A 27,868-nucleotide genomic window follows, 5' to 3' on the forward strand; every position below is an offset into this window, starting at 1 on the left:
TACTCTGCTCTGCTCTGTGGTATTATTATTTCTGGGTATTTTTCAATCTGTTTGGTGTTGGCTGAGTGCCCAGAGGTTCTCATTTGTTGGGACCTGTGCTTGGGAGAAGATATAGACTCGTACTGCAGAAATCTGCTGCTAGCAGAATCAGCCTGCTTGTGTTGTTTATTTTTTTTTTTTTTTTGAACTCATGGGCCAATCCATGCGTAGATGCTTGCATCCCTGATTTATCAGGAGCTTAAGTGCAGGCTATTTGGCTTCTTTCCAGCTTGCCAGAATTAATAGTGGGCCGGCTGCATGGTCCTCTCCACATCTTGGCATGAGTTCTTTCTGGGGTTTGAGTCTCAGTCCAGCTGGCAGCCAGAAGACCAGGTTCGTCCAGTGAACCTGTGAGGCAGAATTTCTTCTCCATTTGTTCCAACTGTATTCCTGTGCTGAAGCAGGCAGACACATGGCACAGTGAGTAAGGCTATTGTAGCCTATGAGGAAAATTGGGGGGTTCTCCAAAAATGAGATTTAAAGGATTCTGCAGACAGAGCCAAGGTCCTCCACCTCTAAAACCCCTTTCTTTGCATGTTTTGCACTTCAGGGAAGTCTCCACAAGCTGTTTAGCACAATTTTGCTAAAAAATTTTAAACAATCTTTTATCTAAAGCCTCAATCTGCATCAAAACCGCTTGATTTTACTCAAATAGGGATTGACCCCTCAGGCTTGTGCTGGATAGCCAGCCGAGGAGCATCCATATCCCGTATGCAGTGGAGCGTGCATATCCCGTGTGCAGAGGCCTTGGGCTCATCCCTCTCTGAGCCCTCCAGGACTGGGGATCCACAGGAAGTGTGTTCCCAAGGGAAGAGACCTTTTCCAGAGCCTTCCAAAGCAGCATTGGCCAAGTGCAGCCATGTACCGGTAGTTGCCTCGGAGCCCAGGAGGACCAGCAGAAGAGTCCCTGCCAGGGTCCTCAAACACCCCCAGTACAAGACTTCACTCTGGATTTTGTAAGCTTCATGTGGAATGCTTATTCAACCTGCTGAGAGTCCTCAGCATATGCTTTCAGCACAATGGCACATGGGACCTCCCTTCATTATGCACTCTGACTAGCCAAGGACACAGAACTGTATCAGGAGGTTCAGTCAGACATAGATGGGAGGATAGACAGCCCAATTCCATGCCAATATTGTTCCAGGATGCAATTTCTCTGGCAGAGGCTGGTTCTCTGCATGAGAACAGCGGTCAAGAAGAAGTAGTGATCCCAGACCAGGGAAAGTCCCCACTGTGCGCCAGTTGTTCAAAGCCTCTGCACTCTCAGGTATTATTTCTGCTTCAATGTGAGAATTCAAGCTGGAAGTTCCTCCAGTCCCCTTATCTCAGTGCTCGATTATGAGCAGCTCAATTGCTCTAACAGCATTCTTTCCGTCGCATCCATACATCCCAAAGCTGATCAAGGACCCCTGGGAGTCTCTGTGTGTGGCTAAGACTATGGCCAAGCTTTATCCGATGGCTCCAGATTTCCAGCAACTGTTTGTCCAGCCAAAGGTGGATTCACTGGTGGTGCAGATCACCAAATGAACCTCCTTGCCTAGTGAAGGAGATATGATGTTAAAGGATACTCGGGATCGTAAAGTGGACGTGGTCCTCAAGAAGCAATTTGAAGCCTTGGCTCTATGGATTAAGGCGACAGCCGCAGCTTCCTTTGTGACATGTGCTTGCCTCACCTGACTGTCTTAAACCTGAGTCTCAGAAGATGATGAAGATCTCCAAATGCTCCTATCTGTGGGATGGACTATAATGTGGACGCTCTGTATGATATCAGAGTTATGAGCAAGGTGTCGGCCTATCTTCACCCAGTAGATGCTCTGGATTAGACTGGGCAGGAGATTCTGCCTCTAAAGCCACACTGAACAGGCTCTCCTTTCAGGGGCAGATAGTATTTGGCAAGGGTCTGAATGACCTGATGGCCAGTGTTATGGACTGTTATCTTAAAGCCTTACCAGACAGCAGACCTTGGAAGCTCGGGTTCTGGGATGAGGCACTTTTCGAGGCTCTCAAAGATTGTCCTTTTGCAGGAGGCCAAGCAACACAGAGATCATTTCAAGGGTCATGGCTGAGGTTCAGTTGGGGCAAAAGACTGCAAGCCTCTGGCTCTCGTCCTTCCACAGCCTTCAAGAAAGCACAATGATGCTAGGACAGGGGCCAAATCTTACCAAATAGGGGGCAGACTGTCAGTCTTTGGTTGGTCTAGGCTCAGATTGGCGTAGACTGTTGGGTCCTGGAAGTTGTTCAAGAAAGTTACAAAATCGAGTTTTGTTCTCCCTTTCCAGACCTCTTTGTAGATTCTCCAGCAAATTGGAAAGAACCCTAAGAGTCCAGGCAACGGTGCAAAGACTACTGGATCTTCGTTCCATAGAGCTGGTCCCAGACGAAGAATCGGGCTTGGACAGATACTCCAAAGTCGGTCAGTGTGGCACTGAAAGTGCTGCGATTTCGCATGGAGACTGTCCTATTGGTCATAGAGGCAATGGTGCTGGGGGAATTTCTTGCCTCCCTCGATTTGAGAGAAGCCTATATCCACCTTCCCATTTTTCTGACCCAGAGGAGATACTTGCTGTTTCATGTGCTGGAGCAGCATTTCCAGTTGTCAGCGCTCCCCTTTGGCCTAGTAATGGCTCCTCGTACCTTGGTAGTGGTAGCAGTGCACCTCCACGAGGCTGGGATCCAAGTGCACCCATATTTGGATGATTGGCTAATCAGAGCCCCATTTAAGGAGAAGGCGAATTGGCAGTTTCGAGAATGGTGCAATTCTTACAGGATCAGATGGATCTGATGGTCTCAGCGGTAAACATAAAGGTGGCTCGTTTTTACAGCTGAAGGTATGAACCCAGAAGCAAGGGGTTGGACTTGTTAATCCAACCATTTCGAGAGAAAGAGCTCTTATACGTTTTACCCCCCATGGCCTATGCTTGGTCAAGTCATTTGTAGGATTGCGAGTCATCCAAGGTTGGTACTACTTGTGGTGCCTGATTGGCCTCACAGACCATGTAAGAAGACCTAGTCTCCCTACAGATGGATGAAGGCTTCAGACTGCCAGTCCCAATGGATCTTCTCACTCAGGGACTGGTCCCTATCAATAATCCGGAACACTTTGGGCTTATGGCATGGCTCTTGAGCAGGCGGCACTCAGCCGTGGTCATGACCACTTTGCTCAGAAGCCTGGAAGTCTTTTCAGCTCTGGTGTGCTGTGGATAATGTAGAGCCCTTTTGGGCTCCGATTTCGGTACTCCTGGACTTTTTGCAGAGGGACCTTCAGAAGAATCTATCGGTTAGTTCACTGAAAGTTAAGACAGTAGGTCTTTCTTGTTTCCAAGCTCGGGGGGAAAGAGGTCCTCTTGCCTCTCACCCAGATGTTGCCTGGTTTATTAAAGGGGCTTTTCGGTTGCACATTCTGGTATGTCTCCCCTCTCCTTCCTTGGATCTTAACACCATATTGTAAGGTCTCGGTAGACCTCTGTATGAGCCTTATTGGAGGCTTTCCTTCTGGTGTTTCTAGTGGTGATTACATCGGTGAGATTAGTCTCTGAGTTACAGGCTTTGTCTTCGGGGAGCCTTAAGATACAGAAGCAGAGCTCTCCTTAAGCATGATTCCATCGTTCTTACCGAAAGTAGTCTTAACCTTCCACGTCAATCAGGAAGTCTGTTTGCCTGTTTTTCACCCTACAGGGTCAAAGAAAAAGGACTGACCATTGCATTTGATTGATGTCAAGTGCTTCTCCAATAGCTTAGTTACCAATGAGTTTCACATCTCAGATCACCCTTTTGTTCTGACCAATCAGGTCAAGAAAGGGAAGCCGGCGTCTTAGTCTTTGATTTTCAGATGGATTAAAATGGCCATTTCTAGGTTGACAAAATTTTGTGGAGATTTAGTCAGAATTTTTCCTGATGTCTCAAGAGCTACGCAATTAAGAAGAAAATAATTTTTGAAATTAAGAGTAAGAGTCTTAGCTCTTGAGGCATCGTTTTATTTAAAATTTCCATGCAAATGTCTTGTCAAGTTACAAGACACTGAATATATATTTTGGGATCCAATTCAATTGCAACAATTCTTAATATCTAGAGAACAGAAATGACTCTCCTTTTAAAGTTTATTAATGACTCATTACTGAGAATATAGGTGGATTTAAGATTCCCAAATAGTATGGAATGGTTAAGATTCTTTTGGAATCAAAACCATTTCTGAGTTTTCCTTTAATTTTGTTAATTGGATATTGAAATGCCTCTCCTTTATTGTGAGCTTGAAAAGGAATGTTTGTGTTTGTATATGATTGTAAAATTTGTTGTGTAAGTAACCTTTATCTTTGATATCCTTGATATTGTAAATTTTTTAATTTATAAATAAAGAAAAAAAAATGGCCATTTCTTCTGCGTATGTGAGCTGTGGTAAGCAGCCGCTTACTGCACTGAAAGCCCTCTCCACTAGAAGAGTTGCTACCTCCTGTGCGGAGTCTAGGCCTAACTCGCCCAAAGAGATTTGTTAGAGCAAGTACATGGTCTACCCTTTATAGCTTTACCAGGTTTTATAGGATGGATGTAGCAGCTAGGAATGATGCCACTTTCGGGTCATCTGTTTTGAAGCCAGGCTCAGGGGACTGCTTTGGCACATCCCTAATGTTCAGGACCACTAGACACATTGCACTAAAAAGAAAGGTTAGGTTCTTACCTCAGTAATCTTCTTTCTTGAAGATAGGTCTAGTGGTCCTGAAGCCACACCCTGTGAGTGGGCTTCGTCTGCCTTCTACCTTAAGATCAGTCTGGATTTTGAGAGTGCTTGGTTTCTTAGATGAGTTCAGAGGATACTAAAATAAATAAATAAAGGAAAACTCTAGAATGTAAGTCTGTCTTAAGTCTCTGCTGGATAGCAGGATAGTGCAAGCTCTATATAAGATTAATGCTTTGTACCTGTTTTGAGCAGTTACTTGAATGTTATATTATTTGATGTTTGTTACAGAGCAGAACAGCAGTGTAATGTCAGGAATTTTTTGTTTCCTTCTTGTGGTTATGATAAAACCTGAATGTTCATATCTGCTTTAGAAAATATCCTGCATCTGATTTAATAATAAAAAAATACAATGCTGTCATTTTCTATTGTGCTGGTTCTTCAAATGTTGAGCCACAATTTCTGTTTTCATGTAAAAGTGCCTTGCCCCTGATTCTCAGCAGGCTTTCTCCCCCACCCCCATATGCCACACGGTCAGGAATGCCAGTGATGTCAGACACAGGGGGAGGAGACAAGGACATACAGCAGTGATGATAGATATAAGGGAAAGGGAAGTATAGGGGATACAGTGAAGGGAGATGCTGAACATGGGGAATAATAGGTACACAGATGGATGATGAACATGGAGAAAGAAGAAATATCAAATGGACAAGAGACCCTGGCGAGTGAGTTAAGAGAAGACGGAGGGAAACAGAAACCAGAGCCTGGGATCAACATGATATGACCAGACACCAAAAGGTAGAAAAATAATTTTATTTTATATTTTATGATTGCAATATGTTGGATTTGAAATGTGTATCCTGCTAGTGCTTGTGTTGGACATGGGCTCAGGGCAGAAATTTGAGAGGGGACCCCTAAGCCTATTATCGCCTTCAGCTTCTAGCAGGATTAGGGCTGTCTGGCTAGTGGACAGTTGCCCTAGTTGCACTCCCTTAACACCATCCCTGGCATGTGTGATTTTTATATTTTGCACATTATAGGAGGAAATGGATCTTTTCTTTCTTTGATGGTGTACTCTATGCAAGGTGGTTTCTTGTGATTTTGATTTAATCTGTTTTACTATGTGGGATCTAGCTAAGTACTTGGGACCTGGGTTGGCCACTGTGAAACATGATACTGGGCTTGATGGACCTTCGGGCTATCCCAGTATGGCAATTCTTATGTTTTTCATTTTTTTAATCGGCATTATGCATTTGGCATTTGTGTTCTCTCTGTGTGTGAATGAGGTATTTTGTTAGCATGAATTTTCTGTGTAGTATTCTGTAGTAATTTGACTAGTTGTTTTCTCAATAGTGGAGGGGATATTTGTGAGGGGAGGGGAAACAGGTTTTGTTATTCCTTGTTCTATATTGTAATTTATAAAATGACACTTGTACAGAATATTGTTTCTTTTGATACTTTAATAAAATGGTTTAAATATAAAATCATAACTGTTTTAAGGTGTGTGTGGATAGGATCAGACTGAGTTCACAGGAACAGGGCATGGATGGGGACAAACTTTATCTCCGTGTCATTCTTTAGATTTGTTCTGTGCCTAGTCAAGTGCAGAATATGGCTCTGCAGCCCCCAGTTAGCACTTAATAGTGCTACTGGCTATGGCTTTGGCCTTGGTCCTCTGAGACCTTGCCCAGAAGTATGGGTTCCCATTCCCCCACTCACCTTCTCCAGCACCCCTGTTCTCCCCTGCATTCTCAGGTTTTTCTTTTTTTTGAAGGCTGTCAGCTCTTCCCTGTGTTAGGGAATAGAGCTTATTTTTGCTGCTACTGTAGCTTTGAGCTCTGTTAGGAAAAAAAGAAAAAAACAAAATAGCACGGAGCTTAACTGGGAAATCCTTTTACTGGTGAGTAAGGGATTTCCCCAGTTAGCACCCCAGGAGAGCCCAGAGAGCATCAGGGCTGCTTGCCCGAGGGAATAGTTATAATTATCTAGGATCTCCTAACATGCCAAGTTTTCAGGATAACTGTAATGATTATATACGAAATGCATGAACATCGCCTTAACTATATACGAATCCGAGTCAAGTTTATGCGTATGGTTATCCTGAAAACCCGAATGTTCATATCTGCTTTAGAAAATATCCTGCATCTGATTTAATAATAAAAAAATACAATGCTTTCATTTTCTATTGTGCTGGTTCTTCAAATGTTGAGCCACAATTTCTGTTTTCATGTAAAAGTGCCTTGCCCTTGGTTCTCAGCAGGCTTTCTCCCCCACCCCCATATGCCACGCGGTCAGGAATGCCAGTGGCAGGTCCTGTGGGACCTGCAAGAGCCAGCAGCATAGTAAAGTCGCTGGTTCTGTTTGTCCCAGTTGTGATGGGCCGTTTCTGTCTTTGGAAACAGCCCAGGTTGGGGGTGGGTAGAGTGCAGTTGGGTCCAGCTCTTTTTGTCCTCCTACATCTGGTCATGAGGTCCTGATGGCTCTGGCAGGAACCACAGTCAATTTCTCCTCTTCACAGGTTTCTCCTGCTGCAGTTTGTGCATCAGGAACCTGTTACTTCCTATCTGTGGGATTGGGGAGGTAGAGGATTTGTGTCCCCTATCTCTTTGGATATGCTGAAAGGAGGGAAGAGGATATTCTTTTTCTGAGAGGAGAAGAGTAGAAGACATATCTTTGGGTAAGTATACATCATTTTGCTCTGAGCTTTGATACGTTTGGGGAGGAAAGCTCAATTATAGATTCCCTTCAAAAGACAGTTTAGATCTTAAAAGAACAAACTTTACTTAGCTAGTCTCCATAGGATAATAGCCTTTTATAGTTCTACAGTTTTGTAAGCTTGAACCTGCTGATAGAGAGAGTTTCTGGCAGGCAGAGCAAGGTCTGGCTTAGTCTCCATTAAAAAATAAAAATAAAAGTGCATTTTAGAACTAGTTAATAATAGAGTAATCCCTTTCCAATAGTTTTAAACTGTGTTTTACCAGAGGTGGAATCTAAATTAAAACAAAAGATTTAAAGTTAGGTGCAGAGCTCACTCTCTTTAAAACAAACAAAGGGCTAGATTCACTAAGCAAACCGATCGTGTACCCATCTGTTTGCGAGCCCTTTGCGACCCAATTTCCCTCCTGCACTAATCACTAAGGCCTATAGCAATCCGATCCCAATTCTCCCATGCAAATTAGTAAAAACCCCATGCAAACTAGCCAAGCGATTGATTCACTAACAATTGCTTGGCTATTTTGAGTTGGGTTTTACTACTGATAAACTCGACTGCTGCAGACCTGTCGGTAACTGAGTTACTGACAGGTCTGCAGGTTTTTTGACAGGCTTACCTGTCATTTTTATTCATTTTTTTCCATGGCACAGATATTTTGCGTGTGTTACACATGCAAAATATCTGCCCCATAAAAAAAATGAATAAAAAAGACAGGCAAACCTGTCAAAAGTACCCCCACATACAAACACACCCCCCTAGCATGGCCGCCCCCCCCGACCAGCACGGCCCTAGCCCGCCCTCCCACCCTCCCCTCAAACCGGCACAGCCCTCGCCCCCCCCCCCCTCCCAGCACGGCCCTCGCAGCACCAAAAAGTTGGGAGCAGGAGGGATGCTCAGTTCCTCCTGCTCCTAGTCCTCCCCCCCCCCAGCCCACCCCTGGTCGGCCCCGGCGGACGGGCCCAGCCCATCCACCCCGGTACCTTTAAAATAGTTGGGAACAAGAGGGGTGCCCAGTCCCTCATGCTCCGTCAAGGCTCCCATGTTCTGAAGCAGGAGGGGTTCCTGGTCCCTCCTGCTCCTTTGAGGCTCCCATCTTCGGAAGCAGGAGGGGTGGTAAGAGCGGATAGCGTACTGGTTTTAAGAAAGGTTTGGACAAGTTCGTGGAGGAAATGTCCATAGTCTGTTATTGAGAGAGACAGGGGGGAAGCCTAGATCGGTAGCATAGAATATTGCTACTCCTTGGGTTTTGGCCAATTATTAGTGACCTGGATTGGCCACTGTGAGAACAGACTACTGGGCTTGATGGGACCATTGGTCTGACCCAGTAAGGCTATTCTTATGTTTGTAATGACACGGTGACAAAATTCCTCACCGTTCCCGTCCCCGCGGATAACTGCGGGAAACCATCTTCATGTCATTCTTTAAGGAGAGAGAGAAGAATCAGAGTATAATTGGGCACAACCACTGACCCGCAAGCTTTGCTTTGAAGAATGCTGGTGTAGAAGGACTGAGGTTGAAATAGACACTAGAAAATGACATGGGATTATTTCCAGCGGGGACGGGAACGGTAATGAATTTTGTCACCGTGTCATTCTCTAGTTCGTATGTCCTTTGCATCAGAAGGGAGGAGTTATGGAACACTGCACCAAGGGCTATTCTAAAGCCACTAGTCATTTTCAATCTATGCTGTGTTCCCTAAGCCAAGGGGGAGGAGTAGGCCCTTCAAGCAGTGCTCCCTTCATGGGCTTGCAAGTTCAGTGCTGCTGGTCCCACAGGGGGAGCAGTGACTGCCCTTCTCACCCAATGAAGGTATGTTAAGCCCTTTGGCTCTGGTAAGGGGAGACAGGCTATCTCTCTTCTGGGAGAAGAGTGTCCATATTACCTCAGACTAATGAGTCCTGGAGGGGATATTCCTTGGAGTTAGCCAATTCAATTTCCAAAGCCTTCATGGTTTCCTCTTGTAGATCAGCCCTAAATCTGGAAATGATCACTCTTAACTCTTTTTTTAAATTATTATTATTATAATTTTTCATATTACAGTTCAATCCGAACAGTAAAGAATAAAGTTAACACAACCATAAACAACCAGGTAAACAAACCTTTTCCTCACTATATAATCTTTCTAGCCCAACATAATGGAGGAGTTACTTAAACATAATACATAATATTACAAAGAAAATATTAAACTCAGAATAAACTGAGCTACGCCTTCTTATGTGCTGTATTTACTTTAACTCCTAATAAAGATCAACATTTATTTTCAACTTCCTTATCCTTGCTCTGTTCCTGTTTACTTAGAAATTGTTGCAAATGCGCAGGATCCCGAAATATAAATTCTTTTTGTTGCAATTTAATAATACACTTGCAAGGAAACTTTAAGAAAAATACAGCATTCAAAGCTAATACCTGAGATTTTAAATTAAGGAATTCTTTTCTTCGATACTGTGTTGTCCTAGCAACATCAGGAAATGTAGAAACAAGATCACCACAAAATTTCATAGTTCTATGCTTAAAATACAATCTCATTATCAAATTTTTATCCAATTCACTTAAACAAGTGATCAAGAGAGTAGACCTACTTGATACAGTATCTTGGGAATCCTCCAAGAAATTTGTTAAATCAAGCTCTGTAGATACTAATAGGTTTGTCCCTTGATCAGATGTTACCTTCTTTTTCTGAGGTATATAGTATCTGCAAAGACTCCGCATTTGTTAAACCTAATACCTCTTTAAAGTATTTTTTAAGCAAAATTTCAGCTGACATCAAATGAATCTTAGAAAAATTAACAAATCGGAGATTTTTTGATTGAGCTATATTTTCCATTTGTTCAAATTTTGAATGGATGATACATGAATCTTTAACTGCAGATATAGAAACTTGCTGCAGTGTTGAAAACTGTGACTCCATTAACATTGTTCTATTATTAATTATTGTTCTATTATTGTTGGGATGTTTCAAATCTTGTTTTATCTCTGTCTTTATTTTTACTTCTTTACTATTCATTAATTGTTTTTCCCAGGTACTTTAGCTAGATTGTGAGAGTAAGGGAATTTCTAAGTACCTATCTTTACTATCTTATTTTTATTGTACCCTTAATGTATATTTTCTGTAAACCGCTTCAAACCTAACGGTATAGCGGTATGTAAGAAATAAAATAAAATAAAAATTAAATTAAATTATCCAGTAGTAATAAATTAGAATCAACGTTCTCAAGTTTTTTTTACAACATCTAGTGAAAAGTCTGAAGATTGTTTAATTGCTGATCTTAATAATCCCTCCACCCTCATATTAACTTGCCATAAGTCCTTCAAACTAATGTCCTTAGGTTCCTCAGGTGGGTTCTGCTCACTCCTATTACCTTCTAATAAGGAAATAGCTTTAGGCAATAAAGTAACTTGCAATTTTGAGGTACTTGGCGGTTTTGGAGATCCCTCTGAGGCTGCTATAGGTTCCGAGTTAGGTCCCATAGCTCCTGACATTGGTAGAGGGGGAAGAGTTCTATCGAGACTCAGCGATGCCCCTGATGTAGATAATGAGTCCTGAGTTATAGAGGCTGCTGATAATACAATCAGGTGGCGGTCCATGGGGCCAGCCATAGCTGGGGTAGAACTTTTAGGTTTCATCTTCCTTTTACCCATGAAATAGTTATAAAGTAATTCTTACCCAAGCTCAAAGATTTTCCCGCAATCCACGTGACTCCAGAGGGCTCCCAAGGGACCAAACGTGCCCCTTAGAGCATACCCCTTGGCCGCACCCTGCAGCCGTGTGCAGCAGCAGCAGTGCTCTTTAAACTGGAGGAGACGGTCCTGGATGACGTCACAGTCTGTCTCTAGATGCCTGCCCGAACACGGCACTAGTCACGGGCAGGAGACAAAGGCAGAAACAGAGAGCTGCTGCCGCCCCCAAGGCAGGCAAAATCCCCTCTGCCGCACACACTCAAATTACTCCACCGGTCACTCTTAATTCTTTATGCAGAAAATGCAGGAGATACTATCTTCACAGGAAGTGAAAGCAGAAGAAAAACGACGAAGGTGACCGACTGGTGTTATGTCTCATTTATTTGAATAAAAGGACTGAACATGATTGTGTTTCAGCCCCAAACGGGCCTGCCTCAGGAGTCTGAATGCATGACGAGATAATGTTTGTATAGATGCTCAGTCTTCAATACTTACTTCTGTATTTCACTATTCATTCATTGAATGATTAGAACAATAAAATTATTGAAGTGGGAAGGAGCAGCAATCAATAATGCTTTACTATCATTGCTTACGATATACATTCACACTGCTGAGGCAGGCCCGTTTGAGGCCAAAACACATTCATGTCGAGTCCTTTTATTCAATAAACGAGATTGAACACCAGTCAGTCACCTTCGTTGTTTTTTTCCACTCTTACTTTTTAGCACCTGGCCGGCATTATATCTGTTTTGTGGTTCCAAAGTAATGGCACGGCTCGTGGCTTATTCTGGACCTAAAATAAGTGAAAGCTTACCTATGAGTTCAGAATTTTTGCATGGAGACTCTGCATTCTATCATCGCATTGGTTCAGTCTGGAGAGTTTCTAACTTCCCTAGATCTCATGGAGGCCTTTCTGTAAATACCCACTGCAGATTGCATATAGAAGCACAAATGTCTTCAGTGGCAACATTTTCAGTTCTGGGCTTTGCCTATTGGCTTGGCTATGACGCCACTCAATGGAGGTGCTAGGGGGTTCAAGTTCACCCGTACATGGACAACAGGCTGATTCAGAAGCAGAGTTCATACAAGTCACAACTCAGGTGATTTCTATGCTGGAGTCCTTTGGCAGGGTTGTAAATCGGCCCAGGCATCACTTGATGACTTCCCAGGTGTTTGAATACCCGGGAGTCTGATTCAGCGTGGTCTGGGGGATGGTGTTACTTCTGGTGGAGCGGGTGCAGAAACTGCAGTCATACAAGCTTCATATGCCCATCGTTTGCGACTGCTTGCAGCTTCTAGGCTCCATGGTGGCTTCTAGGCTCCATGTACTCTGGAGGTTGTCTCTTGGGCGAGGGCTTACATGTCCTTACAGACAGCTGTCTTGTCACGAGAGCTCCCGTCCAGCCAGGACTTCACCGTCCTCTTCCTTGCACCCAAGGTGGACTGGTGGAATGGTACAGTGTATCCGTTGAAAGGGGTTCCTCTAAATCCCCCTCTTTGGGTCATCTTCACAATGGATGTGAGACTCCATGGTTGGGGAGCTCACTGCCTAGGTCTGGTGGCTCAAGGCCTTTGGTCGAGCCAAGAGGCGGCTTGGTCCATCAGCTGTCTGGAGGCCCTGGAGGTACACTTAGCTGTTTTAGAATTGTGGCTGCTGCTGGAGGGCAAGGCAGTCTGAGTGATGTCGAACAATGCCATGTGGTGTACCTCAACAACCTGGGCAGTACCTGGAGTCAAGTGGTGACAAGTCTGTCGCTGGTTGGAGACTCATCTGTTGGCCCTTTCAGCAGTTCGTATTGTAGGCAAGGACAGTGTGCAGGAGGACTTTCTCAGCCGCGCTCTCTCCTGTATCTACAGGAGTAGAAAGTGGGGGTATCAGGCCTTTCAGCTCATTCTAGAGTGCTAGCTCCTCCCCCCCTCCCCAACTGTTCGATTTGATGGTAACACAGGACAATATGAAGGCAAATCACTTCTTTGGTCAGCAGAAGGATCTGGCCTCCCAGGGAATTGATACCCTGGTTCAACCATGGCCAGAGGTAGAGCACCTTTGTCTTCCCTCCATAGCTCTGATTTGCATGGTTTCTGTATCTGGTCTTGCTAGTGGCTCCCATTTGGCCCCACTGACCTTGGTAGGCAGACTTCCAGTGTCTTCTCATGGAGGACCCTCGTTCACTACCCAGGGTTTGGGGTCTCTTTCAGCTGGGGTCAGTAGAAATGGAAGACCAACTTACGATTTGGCCAATGAAAGGAGGTCCTTGGAGAGGCAAGGGTACTCTCCTGTGGTGATCTCTACACTGCTTCATTCTTGCAAGTCCTGTACGTCCCTTGCCTATGACCAGGCCTGGTGTGTTTTTGAGGCCTGGTGAGGAGAACAAGCTTTGTCTCCTTGGAGGGCTCAGGTTTCCAATATTTTGGGATTCTTACAATGGGCTCCTGAGGAAGGCTAGTATTGTAGAAACACGGACCATGTTGGATCCTTACTTTCCGTTGTACATCACCCACAATAGAGTACAGCTGTTTTAGTGACTCCTAGATTTTTGTACATTGTTTGGTTTCTCTAGACTTTTTTTTTTTTTTAAACATGTTTTTTTATATTTTCCTGCATTCGTCTGGGTACTGTGTGTATTTTGTTCCATTGTTTTGTACATAAGACTTATACTCCCACCCACCCCAGGGATCACTGCTCATATATAGAGAACCAAATAATCAGGAATACTCAAATCAAGTTACTTCACAGCCAATCAAGATGACCTTTATTCTATGCAATCACTGTGGTGCTTTAATTCCAAGACACACTATTTGGAGGCTTAAGGCTTGCCCCATCTGTCTTCAACTTGCTAGTATTAAGGAGGAGCTCTGAAAACTTAAATAGGAATTGAATACAATTAAAGCAGCTTCCATCACTCCACAAAATCATACCAATTTACCACTTCTACCTCAAAGACTAAAACAGCCAAGGAATAAATGGGTCACAGTAGGCTCAGGAAGACTGCGACATGTAACACAGAAACATCCACCTTCACAAATATTACCTTTACAGAATTCCTTTGATCCACTAGTGCGCTGCGATACTCAAGAAAACAGAATTGAGGTGGAACTGGAACCAATGAAGGTAGCTCAAGAGAACAAACACACCCTAAGCACAAATAAAAAAAACCAAAAATAGAAAACTATTATTGTTGGGGGATTCCATCATCAGAGGCATTAACCTTGGAACACAAGGGGAGGAGACCAAAATAATGAAATGTCTTCCAGTTCCAGGCAAATACTGACCCTAATTAAGGAAGAAACTAAGGATTTTAACACCAATGTTGTTATCCATCTGGGAACAAATGATCTGGCCAACAACTCCACACTTGCAGCACAGAAAGCTTTTTGGGAGCTTGGTGAGGGCTTGAAACCTTTTGTAAAGACTTTAGGTTTTTCTGAAATACTGCCTGCATATGGAAAGGGAGAGCAAAGAGTAAAAAACACAGAGGACTTTAATAGATGGCTCAAAGCCTGGTGTCATCAAGAAGGCTTTAGGTACATAGGGGGATGAGGAAATACATGGAAGGACAAGAAGCTATATTGCACTGATGGGCTACATATTACTACAGCAGGAAAAAGAAACCTTGCGGAGAAATTTAGACAATATGTTTCTAGGCATTAATCTTTTTAGGAAGGACAGAGATGGTCAAAAAGGTGGAGGAGTAGCTCTCTATGTAAAGATCAATATCCAAGCGACCAAAATGCAAGGGACCTGGGGAGAGGAAGAAGCAATATGGATCACTCTGAAAAGAGAAGATGGAACTTCTATCTACGTGGGTGTAGTCTACAGACCTCTGACTAAATCGCAGCAAATTGATAAGGATCTATTGTGGATATCCAAAAGTTTGGAAGGAAAGAGGAGGTGCTGCTGTTGGGAGATTTCAACCTGCCGGATGCGGACTGGAATGTTCCGTCTGCGGAATCGGAAAGAAGTAGGGAGATTGTGGATGCCTTTCAAGAGGCTCTGCTCAGACAAATGGTGACGGAACCCATCAGGGAAAAAGTGATATTGGATCTGGTCCTCACAAATGGAGAGAATATCTCTAATGTTCAAGTGGGTGCTCACCTGGGAAGTAGCGATCATTAAACGGTTTGGTTTGATATAACGGATAAAGTGGAGAGTGGCCACACAATACCCAAAGTCCTAGATTTCAAACGTACGGACTTTAATGAAATGGAAGAGTACGTGAAAAAGAGCTGTCAGGATGGGAGGACATAAGAGAAGTGGAAAGACAGTGGTCTAAGCTAAAAGGAGCGATAAAAATGGCTACGGACCTTTATGTGAAGAAAATAAATAAAAATAAGAGAAAAAGGAAGCCAATATGGTTCTCCAAACTAGTGGCGGAGAAAATAAAGGCGGAGGAGCTGGCGTTCGTGAAATATTTAAAAACCCAAGAAGAGGAGTGCAGAAAGGACTACAGGGTGAAACTGAAAGGAGCCAAGAGAGAAATACATCTGGCGAAAGCACAGGCGGAAGAACCAAAGGCTAAAAATGTAAAAAGGGGAGACAAAAATTTTTTCAGATATATTAGTGAAAGGAGGAAGATGAAAAATGGAATTGCTAAACTAAAAGATGCTGGGAACCGATATGTGAAGAGTGATGAGGAAAAAGCAAATGTGCTAAACAAATACTTCTGTTCTGTGTTCACAGAAGAAAATCCTGGAGAAGGACCGAGATTGTCTGGCAAAGTTACACGAGAAAATGGAGTAGATTCTGCGCCATTCACGGAGGGGAGTGTTTGTAAGCAACTTGAAAAACTGAAGGTGGACAAAGCGATGGGACCAGATGGGATCCATTTCAATATACTGAGGGAGCTCAGAGAGGTTCTGGCGAGTTCTATTAAAGACTTGTTCAACAAATCTCTGGAGGCGGGAGTGGTTCCCGGGGATTGGAGGAGAGCAGATGTCGTCCCTATTCACAAAAGTGGTCACAGGGATGAAGCGGGAAACTACAGGCCGGTGAGCCTCACTTCGGTTGTTGGAAAAATAATGGAAATGTTGCTGAAAGAAAGGATAGTGTACTTCCTTGAATCTAATGGGTTCCAGGATCCAAGGCAACATGGCTTTACAAAAGGTAAATCGTGTCAAACAAACCTGATTGAATTTTTTGATTGGGTGACCAGAGAGCTGGATTGGGGACATATGCTAGATGTAATTTACTTAGATTTCAGCAAAGCCTTTGATACGGTTCCTCATAGGAGGCTGTTGAACAAACTTGAAGGGCTGAAGTTAGGACCCAAAGTGGTGAACTGAGCTAGAAACTGGTTGTCGGATAGATGCCAGAGGGTGGTAGTTAATGGAAGTCGCTCGGAGGAAGGAAAGATGAGTAGTGGAGTCCCTCAGAGTTCGGTGCTGGGGCCGATCCTGTTCAATATGTTTGTGAGTGACATTACTGAAGGGTTAGAAGGAAAAGTGTGCCTTTTTGCAGAAGATACCAAGATTTGTAACAGAGTAGACACTGAAGATGGAGTGGAAAATATGTAAAAGGATCTGCAAAAGTTAGAGGAATGATCTAATGCCTGGCAACTAAAATTCAATGCAAAGAAATGCAGAGTAATGCATTTGGGGATTAATAATCGGAAAGAACCGTATATGCTGGGAGGTGAGAAGCTGATATGCACAGACGGGGAGAGGGACCTTGGAGTGATAGTTTCTGAAGATCTAAAGGCAAAAAAACAGTGTGACAAGGCTGCCAGAAGGATTCTGGGCTGTATAAAAAGAGATGTAGCCAGTAGAAGGAAGAAGGTGTTGATGCCCCTGTACAGGTCATTGGTGAGGTCCCACTTGGAGTATTGTGTTCAGTTTTGGAGACTGTATCTGGCGAGGACGTAAGAAGACTTGAAGCGGTCTAGAGGAAGGCGACGAAAATTACAGGAGGCTTGCGCCAGAAGACATATGAGGAGAGATTGGAAGCCCTGAATATGTATACCCTAGAGAAGGGGTGTCCAATGTCGGTCCTCGAGGGCCGCAGTCCAGTCGGATTTTCAGGATTTCCCCAATGAATATACATGAGGTCTATTTGCATGCACTGCTTTCATTGTATGCTAATAGATCTCAAGCATATTCATTGTGGAAATCCTGAAAACCCGACTGGATTGCGGCCCTCGAGGACCGACATTGGACACCCCTGCCCTAGAGGAAAGGAGAGACCGGGGAGATATGATTCAGACGTTCAGATACTTGAAGGGTATTAACGTAGAACAAAATCTTTTTCAGAGAAAGGAAAATGGTAAAACCATAGGACATAATTTGAGGTTGAGGGGTGGTAGATTCAAGAGCAATGTTAGGAAATTCTACTTTACGGAGAGGGTGGTGGATGCCTGGAATGCGCTCCCGAGAGAGGTGGTGGAGAGGAAAACGGTGACTGAGTTCAAAGAAGCGTGGGATGAACACAGAGGATCTAAAATCTGAAAATAATATTAAATATTGAACTAAGGCCAGTACTGGGCAGACTTGCATGATCTGTATATGACCGTTTGGGGGAGGATGGGCTGGAGAGGGCTTTAATGGCTGGGAGGGTGTAGATGGGCTGGAGTAGGTTTTGACAGAGATTTTGGCAGTTGGAACCCAAGCACAGTACCAGGTGGAGCTTTGGATTCTTGCCCAGAAACAGCTAAGAAGAAAAAATTTAAAAAATTTAAATTTAATCAGGTTGGGCAGACTAGATGGACCATGCGGGTCGTTATCTGCCATCATCTACTATGTTACTTTGTTACATTGTTTGGTTTGTACATTGTTTGTTTTGTACATTGTTTGGTTTTTCTACACTTTTTTTTTAACCTGTTTTTTATATTTTCCTGTATTCGTCTGGGTACTGTGTTTTTTGTCCCATTGTTTTTTCCATCCTTTCTGCTGTGGAACTTGTATTCCCCCTCTTTTTTTGGTTCATGTTTTTAAGTGACCTCTCTTTTCCAAGGCATCACAGAGATTGCCAGGACTTCTCTATGTTCCTGTAGATTTCATTTATATAACTCTGTTTGCTTCTGCTCTTCCAAGTATGCTACCCAGGCTTCAAGAAGCTCTTTGTACTGAGTGCACACACAAAACCTCTCACCATTTGGGAAATAATCATACTGTTTACTTATGATAAAAGACTGGATAGCATTCTTCTTGCTGCTGGCTTACTGTATGCATCTTAGTAAAGTCTAGTTTAGTTTGGAATATGTGTGCACAAGCAGAAATCACCTGGTTCATTCAAAGCTGCAAAGAATCCTATTTTTTTTTTATTTCCTTTTCTACAGAAAACATTGGTAATCTGGGTATAGATTCTCATCCAATGGGATTGTCTATGTCGGATCCAAACCCATGGACTCCGTCATTGAATAACCTGAGAATGCCATCTATGAGAATGTCAGGACAACCGCATTTATCTGGTACGTTACTAGTGTTGGCATTAGGTTTTGAACAGAGCAATCCTGAAAGAGAGATTTAATGCAATCAAGTACCTAAGAAAAAAATGGTGGTAAAGTTTTGCTTCATTGTTCAATGTTAAACAAAATTCAGAAATTGGAGTGTTATATACAAAAGGTTTGCTTCATAGACCTTGAACAGGATGGTCCAAATGAAATTCCTCCTTCTTTAGTGCCTTTTGAAGGAAAACTGTTAATTCTGCTTATACATGGATCGGCTTAGAATATATTTTGAGTATATGCGCTAATTTTGTTACATCTACACAGGAGTCCGTGTTTTAGGTGATCAATCCAATGCCGCGAACTGGTTTTGAAGAAGTGTGTCAATTACAGCTTTCCGCATCTCCCTTATTTCAAGTGGAGTGGAGTGGAGTGGAGTGCCCCCCTTCAGTTTTTTCATTTAGCAAGTGAACTGTGCAGAAGTGTTTCCGATCTGTTCTGCTTAGTTTTTCTTATTTTCAGTCATAAGTTAATTTTTTTTTTTTTTTCTGAGGCTTTGGTACCCCGAGACCTCATATTTGCCAGCTCGAAAATTTCCTATACCCAATGGCTCCAGAGTTCCAGCAGCTGTTTAATCAACCAAAAGTGGATTCGGCAGTGGCTCAGGTCACCAAGCACATGGCTTTTCTGAGTGAGCGAAAAGAGGCCAGGGTCCAAGTGATAGTTCAAAGGCTCTTGGATATTCGAGCCATAGAACCAGTGCCTGAAGAAGAATCACCTCTATGCTGATGACTCCCAGATCTACCTCTCCACACCAGATATCTCTACAGGAATTCAGACCCAAATCTCAGCCTGCCTGTCTGACATTAATGCTTGGATGTCTCACCATCATCTAAAACTGAATATGGCTAAAATTGAACTCCTTATCTTTCCACCTAAACCCACCTCCATCCTCCCGCCATTCTCTATTTCTATGGATAACACTCTCCTCCTTCCTGTCTTGACATCTCGCAACCTCGGGATAATCTTTGACTCCTCTCTCTCCTCTATTCAAATCCAACAAACTGCTAAAACCTGTCGCTTCCTCCTCTATATTACCAAAATCCGACTTCTACACTCCGCGCACAATACCAAAACCTTTATCCACGCTCTCATCACCTCTCGCTTAGACTACTGCAACGTACTTCTCTCAGGTTTTCTGTTCAACCATCTCTCTCCCCTTCAATCTGTTAAAAATGTTGCTGCATAACTCATGCCGCGAGAGCCACCATGCTCACATCACCCCTCTCCTCAAGTCACTTCCCATCCGTTTCCAAATACAGTTCAAACTCCTCTTACTGGCTTACAAGTGCATTCACTTTGTAACCCCTCAATATCTCTCCTTACTTATCTCCCCCTAAGCTCCCCCCTCCCCCGTGAACTCCATCGGGTAAGTTCCTCTTATCTGTACCCTTCTCCTCCAACTCCAAACTCCGTCCCTTCTTTCTTGCTGTGCCGTATGCCTGGTACGGGTTGCCAGAATCAATACGTAATGCTCTGTCTCTAATAGTATTCAAATCCAAGCTAAAAGCCCATTTTTGAAGCTGCTTTCAACTCTTAATTCCCACTCACTGTCAGATACCTATACCCATTGTATCATTCTTTCTGCCAGAAACTCTTCAACCCTGAGATGTCCTATCTATCCAAATTAGATTGTAAGCTCTTCTGAGAAGAAACCATCTATTGAATATTAAATGTACAGCACTGCATACACCTTTCAACACTATAGAAATGATAACTTATAGTGGTAGTGCCCAAGATAGCAACAGAAGACTAGAGACTGATCTTTGATCTCAAGGCCGTCAATGCATTTCTAAGGATCCCACATTTCCACATGGAAATGGCCCATTCGGTCATTGCAGCAGTGGCTCCGGGGGAGTTCCTTGCCTCTCTAGATCTGATGTAGGTAAACCTACATATTTCCATTTTTCTGGTCCATAGGAAATATCTGAGGTGCTTCAGGAACATTTCCAGTTTGTGGTCCTCCCGTTCGGGATGGCAACAGCCCCTCCCACACTTTCACCAAGGTAATGGTGGTGGTTGTGGCTCATCTTCGAAGACTTGGGATCCAGGTGTACCCCTATTTGGATGTTTGACTGATCAGAGCTCTGTCCAGTTGGAGTGCGAGCAGGCAGTGCAGCAGGTAGTGGATCTACTACAGTGGATAATCAGCTTCAAGAAGAGCCATCTAGAACCGACCCAGAATTTGGAATGTATAAGGATCTACTTTGACACGGCAAAAGGCTGTGTTTTTCTTCCCAAGCCATGCAAACTGAAACTCAGGAAACAAATCTTGGAGCTCTTAGTGATGCCGATCCCTATTGCTTCACTTCAAAAAAGACCCATCTGTGATTAGTGATGTATTAACATTCCACTGCTGGAAGACGCTCTCACTCCACAAAATTATATTCAAACTGGCAGTTTGAATATAATTTTGTGGAGTGAGAGCGTCTTCCAGCAGTGGAATGTTAATACATCACTAATTCTAATACTATTGAAGTGTAAAAGACTGTTTACTGCAATTGTGAGTGGGTCTCCTGAGGAAGTACACGAAACGGGGCCGCGTAGGGACCCCAAACCCCTCATTGAGTTAAGTTATGATTTTATTACTCATGTTTTGAGTGATGTTTTGACAAGCATATGAAGAAAGAAAACCAGCATTTGAATTACTTGAAGGACTGTGATACAATTTTTCTATCATTTTGTATCCTGACTTGAAGTGTGATCTCTATTGAAACAGTTGCAATGACTGGGAGGTAAACTCTGTTTCCATTCTAGGAAGGTGTATTCCTTCCTTGTTGAGTTTCACATTTCTGAGCGACTTAAAAGACATTGATCACACTTCACAGATGGGTCTTTTTTGAAGTGAGGTCAGTTCATATATTGTTGATTGAAGCATTTTCTGACTTCTTCTAGTTTTTACTAGTAGTATCCCTGCCATCTCAGAAGGAGATCCCTATTGCTTGGCATTACCTTCAGGTGCAAGACTTGATGGCAGCCTACCTTGAAGGCGCATATGCAGCCTCTCCAGGATGCTCTTCTTTTTTGGTGGTCCCCTTAATGTTATTCTTTTCAGATGCAGAGACCGCAAAGAACAGCTTGCACTGGAGGCTTCAGGGCGACTCCTTGTCAAAAGGAATGTCTCCTTGAATGACATCTTTGGTGACTCTCACGACTGATGCCAGCCTGTTCGGCTGAAGAGTCCACTGCAGAGACCACTCTGTTCAGGGCCAGTGGACTTGCCATCAGAAGGGGTAGTTCATAAACTGTCGAGCTTTGAGCCATTTGGCCAGCGTTGAAAACTCTGAAAATGGTCCTGGAGAAAAAAACAGTATGATCTTGTTTCCCCTATGTTGATAAAGCTTCACTGGCTCCCAGTTCGCTTTAGGAACCAGTTTAAATGTGCATGCAAATCTTCAAGCTTCTCTATGGAATATTTGATCCTTTTGTCCCCTTATGTTGGAATACCCTTAGACTTTGCCATTTGAGAAACACACAAAGATATATTAGCCTTCCCTTCCTTTAAGGGAATTAAATCTGCTGAGAAGCTCAGTTGATTTTTTTGTTTTCAAGTTTGTAGAGATCGGGAATGAACTTCCTGACTCCATTAGGCTTTTAGGCCAGCTGCAATTATTTCGTAAATTCCTGAAAACTTTGTTGTTCTTGCAATTTTTAAATGGTTTAACTACAGTCTCTTTTTTTTTTTTTTAAATTCTTTATTCGTTTTCATAACTTCAGTTGTGCAGACAAAATGATGCATTTACATAAAATATTAACATTACAGCACAATAAACTTAATATAATAAAGACAAGGCTTATTTTCCCCCACCCATTTTCAATTGATCAACATCTTCATTAAAAAATATCTATAAACAATCTATACCTCTTAACCAGTGCCAAAACATACCCCCCTTCCCCTCCCCCCCGGATGTGTATGGTTTCCTTATTCATATAAATAAATCAATCCTTACAATATTTAGTTAATGGTTCCCAAACTTCCATAAATTTTTTATAACATCTCTTTTGAATGGCCATAAACTTTTCATTTTAAAGACATAACATAGGGATTCCCACCAGAATGAATAGTTTAATCTATCCCAATTTTTCCAATTCTTTAAAATAAGCTGCATGGCAATCCCCGTCATTATAAACAAAAGTTTATTACTCTTTGCCGAAATTTGACTTTTTGCCCTCATAGATGTTCCAAATAAAATGGTATCATATGATAGCGCCACTGGATTTTCTAATAAATTATTAACTTGATCCCAAATAGATCTCAACAAAATGATAATATTATAGTTATTTTTCTTATGCTTTTCTTATGTACTTTAGTTTTTAATTAGTTTTCCTTCTCCTATGTTTTCTGCTATGTACTTTATTATATGTGAACCGAGTCAAGCTCCACTGGGAGATGACCCGGTATATAAACCAAAGATTAGATTAGAAGAGTGTTCTCCAACAGTGCCACAGCAGTAGCATATGTGTGAATAGGCAGGGAGGCACCAGAAGTGCTCCCTTATGACTGGAGGCACAAATGCTGTTCCAGTGGGTGGAAACCCATCTATAAGCCCTCTCTGTAGCTCATGTAGCTGGAATGAAAAACGTTCAGGCCAACTTTCTCAACTGGCAGTCCCTGGATTCAGTGGAATGGTCTCTTCTCCCAAAGGGATTTCTTTCTTTCTTTTTTTTTTCTTTCTTTTAATTTTGAAACTAATATTACAAGCAATTCCACTCGTTACATGAAAAATGAAAAGTAAAATTAAGATTAAGAATATTGAATATAACAGGAAATATCTTCAATAACTTCTTCTTAGACCCCCAACAAGAATGAAAGGGGGGGTGGGGCGGCCCGAAAAATACTGGAACCTAAATACACCAAATACAAGAAATAATAAAGAAGGCTTTAATGGACAACTCCTCTTACTTTATGCCTTTATCCCCTGGGGATCTTTTTTAAGTCCAAGAATGCCCTAAGCTGGTCCGGAACATAAAACACATATTTTACTCCAATAAATCTTACAAGACATTTACAGGGATAGGAAAGATGCTCCTAAATCTTTGGCTTCCTGCTGCATAGCTAGGAAAAGCTTTCTTGCGTCTCCTTATTAACATCAGGAAAAATCCACAGCCGGTGTCCTAGGAAAAGTGTTTGAGCGTTACGAAAATAATTTTTCATAGCAGCATTTAAGTCCTGCTGAAAAATAAATGAAATAAGTCTTATATAATAGAAGCATTTTCCTCTAAAATTGCTTAAATATTTTCTAAATCCATGGAAACTTGTTTCTGAGAGCCTTGATTTAGTCCCAATTCACCCCTTTGCTTTTTAGTAGGTGTGGGCGAATAATATATTTTATTTAAAGGAGGAATAGCCTCAGGGGCAAATTTCAACACTTGAGTCAAATATTTCCAAAACAATTCCATAGGTGAAATAGTCAATGATCTTGGAAAATTCAATATGCGTAAATTTAGACGCTTGTTAAAATTTTCTATTTTTCTATGAATTAATGTTTTGTCTTTAATCAAATTCTCAGCCTCTGATTTTTAAAATAACAATTTCTTGATTAACCATTGCCATTTTCAGTTCATTAACTGCTTGGATAACGAATCAACTTTTCCTACCAGTGTGGCAGGCTCTTCAACTGATTTTTTTCAATGTTCCGTCCAGTCTCTGAAGCATTTCCCAGACATCCTTCAGGGTCATCTCCAGTATTACTAAAGCCTCCACTTTAGGCTCCTTAAGATCTTCCTTCTCGGTCAGTCCTCTATCCGGACTGCATCCTTCTACAGAGTCAGCTTCAACAACCACTTCGGTATTGGATTTCCTCTGACGCTCGTCCGTTACCGCTGCCGGACACGGAGGTTCTGTTGATTCCAGGGGCGAAAGGGAAACTTCCGGCACAGATGGTTCAGCCAGGTCCCAGGCTGATGCCACCAACACATCCTGCATCCCGGATTGAGGAGTTCTGACTGGGAACTCAAGAATGGTCTGACGCAAAGGCGTCGAAGAGTCCGCTGGAGAGGGTCCACCACGTACTGCTGGAGAGGGTCCACCACGGACTGCACCTTTGTGTTTTGAGTGAGGCATTACTATGAGGAAAAGAGGTAAAAAAATCCCTCTAGAGGCAGCATGCTCGAGTCCCTCACAACCAGTCGCTTTGCCATCTTGACACGCCCCCGACCCCCCTCAAAGGGATTTCAACCTGATTTTGCATCGCTGGGGAAGTCTGGTAATGGATTTTGATGGCTTCAGCCATAAGAACATAAGAATTGCTGCTGTTGGGTCAGACCAGTGGTCCATCGTACACAGCAGTCCGCTCCCGCCACGGCTCCTAGGTCAAAGACCAGTGCCCTAACTGAGACCAGCCCTACCTGTGTACGTTCCGGTTCAGTAGGAACTTGTCTAACTTTGTCTTGAATCTCTGGAGGGTGTTTTCCCCTTTCATTCTACTCTACAGAGCCCCACACTCCCCAACAGAAGCCCTAGAGTCCCTCCTCGAATTCATCGAGGAGTGTGTGGCGCAGTGGTTGGATCTACAGCCTCAGCACCCTGGGGTTGTGGGTTCAAACCCCGCGCTACTCCTTGTGACCCTGGGCAAGTCACTCAGTCCTCCATAGCCCCAGGTACATTAGCTAGATTGTGAGCCCACCGGGACAGAGAGGGAAAATGCTTGAGTACCTGATTGTAAAACCGCTTAGATAACCTTGATAGGCGGTATATAAAATCCTAATAAACTTGAAACTTGAAACTTGAATCACCGAGCTATCCATCTCACACAAACATGTGACCATCCTGGGAGACTTCAACTTCTCAGACTACCCCAACCCCTCAGGAATGAATGGCAGCTTCCTCTCCTGCCTCACCGACCTTGGATTCCACCAAGCTGTAACTACCCCCACACACTCAGCAGGCAACACTTTAGACTTATATAGTTTGTATTGTTTGTTTTTTATTGACTATTGTTTTAATATGTACATCGCTGGGAGATCACGTGACGCCATGCAGCGGGACAGACGCTAGTCTGTGTCTCTCCCGCTGCCCTTCGCAGATTCCCCTCCCTTGTCGGGTATCCTTCGGCTTTTGAGCCCTGGACCGGACCCTCCGCTGCCTCCTCTCCCCCGGACACTGTGGGTGAGTTTCGGGCCGATTTCGCGGGGGCGTGTAGCTGGAATCGGCCCGCAGAGAACAGGACCGCGGCAGGCAGGGAGAAGCCAAGATGGCGGCGCCGCCGAGTCCAGAATAGAGAGTTGCGCGGGGACAGAAATCCCACCCGTCCCCACCCGTCCCCGCCAAAATCCCACCCATCCCCACCCGTCCCCGTGAGGAATCCCTCCGTCCCCACCCGTCCCCGTGAGGAATCCCTCCGTCCCCACCCGTCCCCGCGAGGAATCCCCTCCGTCCCCACCCGTCCCCGCGAGGAATCCCCTCCGTCCCCACCCGTCCCCGCGAGGAATCCCCTCCGTCACCATTCTTCCCTATAAACTTCAGAAATAGTTATTTTATTTAATTATGCTACTGAATTAAAGGCTCTGGTAGAGACCCATTTACAAATAAGCAAAGAGACTATTAATTTGGAAATATTAATTGGGAAGAATACATACTTTGTAAATGGGTTTCTACCAGAACCTCTAATGTAAATATAAAATATAAATACTCAGCTGATGAGAACCCACAAACTGTCAGCTGAGGACTTCCTTTGCAGTTGGCCTGGGGTCCCTTTTGCCAAGCTTGGCAGGCAGCAGTAGCGTCCCTGAGTCACAGATGCTGGCACCTCAGTGGCTCATGGATGCTGCCAGCGACTGCTGCGCTTGGTGGAGGGGAGTTCTGACCATCTCTAGAGGAGGTCCTCTGCTGGCGGTGCTTGGGGATCCCCACCAGTCACAGCAAGGGCCAACAAGTACTTCAACACTGTAGAAATAAAACCAGAAATGCATTTCCTTTTCTTTTGAACACAAAACAAAGATATCTGCCATATACATTTCCCAAGGCAGATGACTCTATGCAATGTCACCTCGGTAACAAAATACAAAAATAGACAAATACACCCCCTCCCTTTTTACTAAACCACAATAGTAGGTTTTAGCACAGGGAGTTACGCTGAATGCCTCGCGCTGCTCTCAATGCTCATAGGCTCCCTGCGCTAAAAAACAATATTGCGGTTTAGTAAAAGGGAGCCATAGTGCAAAATATAGACTGCAGATATAAATTCTCAAAACAGACACATTTTGATCACTAAATTGAAAATAAAATCATTTTTCCTACCTTTGCTGTTTGGTGATTTCATGAGTCTCTGGTTGCACTTTCTTCTTCTGACTGTGCATCCAATCTTTCTTCCTTTCTTTCAGCCTCCTGTATGTTTCCTCTCCTCCAGACCTCATTCTCTCCCCCAACTTTTTCTTTCTGTCTCCCTGTTCCCCCTTCTTTCTGTCTCTCTGTCTGCCCCCTTTCTTTCTTTCTCCGTGCCCTCCCCCAAGCCACTCGGTTTGCTGCCACCGCCATCGGGGAATAGTCCCCAAGCCACCGCTGTCCCAAGCTTTCCCTGCAGAAGCGTCGCGCTGACCAGCATTCCGCTCCCTGACGTCAATTCTGACATAGGAGAGGAAGTTCCGGGCCAACAAGGCATTTCTCCTCATTCCATCCAGCCTGAGCCCCATCTCTCCTTGATCCAGCATTTCCCTTCTGTGTCTGTCAGAATTACCATTCCACCTATTTTCCAGCATCACCCTTCTTTGTGTCCATCTCACCTATATCCCTATCTCACCACTTTTTCAGAATCTTCATTTGTCTCTGTCCTTGTCTTTACCCCATATTCACCATTTGCCCTTTCAATGTCTTTATCTCCCCCCCCCACACACACTTTTTCAGCATTACTTCTATGTCTCTATTTCACCTCCTCTTCATGTCCCCTCTGTATCTCTATCCTTATTCAGAAGGTCCTGCTTACCCTTTCTCTTCTTTGTGTCACTATCTCCATTTTCAGCTTTCCCCCTTTTTCCTTTGTTAATGCACCCTGTAGCCAGAATCTTTCCACCCTCTCTCCACTCCGGCCCAGCCCAGTATGAAATATTTCCTTTTGTTTCTCTCCCCTCTCTCTTCTCCTCCCTCACCCACGAGTCCTGCATCTGGCCCTCTCCCTTCTACCTGCACCTGGCAACACCCCCCTGCTCCGCGGCTCTCTTAAGCAACTCGTCAGCAGCGGTGATCAAGACAAGCTGCCGACATCGAGGCCTTCCCTCTACGAGTCCCACCTTTGTGGAAAAAGGAAGTTGAAACAAGCGGGACTCGCAGAGGGTAGGCCCCGACGCCAGAAGCTTGTGTCGATCGTTGCTGCTAAGTTGCCGAAGAGAGCCGCA

General features: G+C 43.7%; 1 protein-coding gene across 4 annotated transcripts in view; it reads left to right on the top strand.

The window, feature by feature from the left end:
* Window positions 1-27,868, top strand: part of LOC117361545 (ecto-NOX disulfide-thiol exchanger 2-like) — a 323,082-nt gene that overhangs the window by 42,080 nt on the left and 253,134 nt on the right. For all 4 annotated transcript variants that reach the window (XM_033947012.1, XM_033947013.1, XM_033947011.1 and 1 more), the window contains exon 3: window positions 18,371-18,502. In XM_033947012.1, the coding sequence (XP_033802903.1) occupies window positions 18,371-18,502 (132 nt within the window). The remainder of the gene's footprint in view (window positions 1-18,370; window positions 18,503-27,868) is intronic.

This window comes from Geotrypetes seraphini, chromosome 5 (assembly GCF_902459505.1).
Source record: "Geotrypetes seraphini chromosome 5, aGeoSer1.1, whole genome shotgun sequence".
NCBI lineage: Eukaryota > Metazoa > Chordata > Amphibia > Gymnophiona > Dermophiidae > Geotrypetes > Geotrypetes seraphini.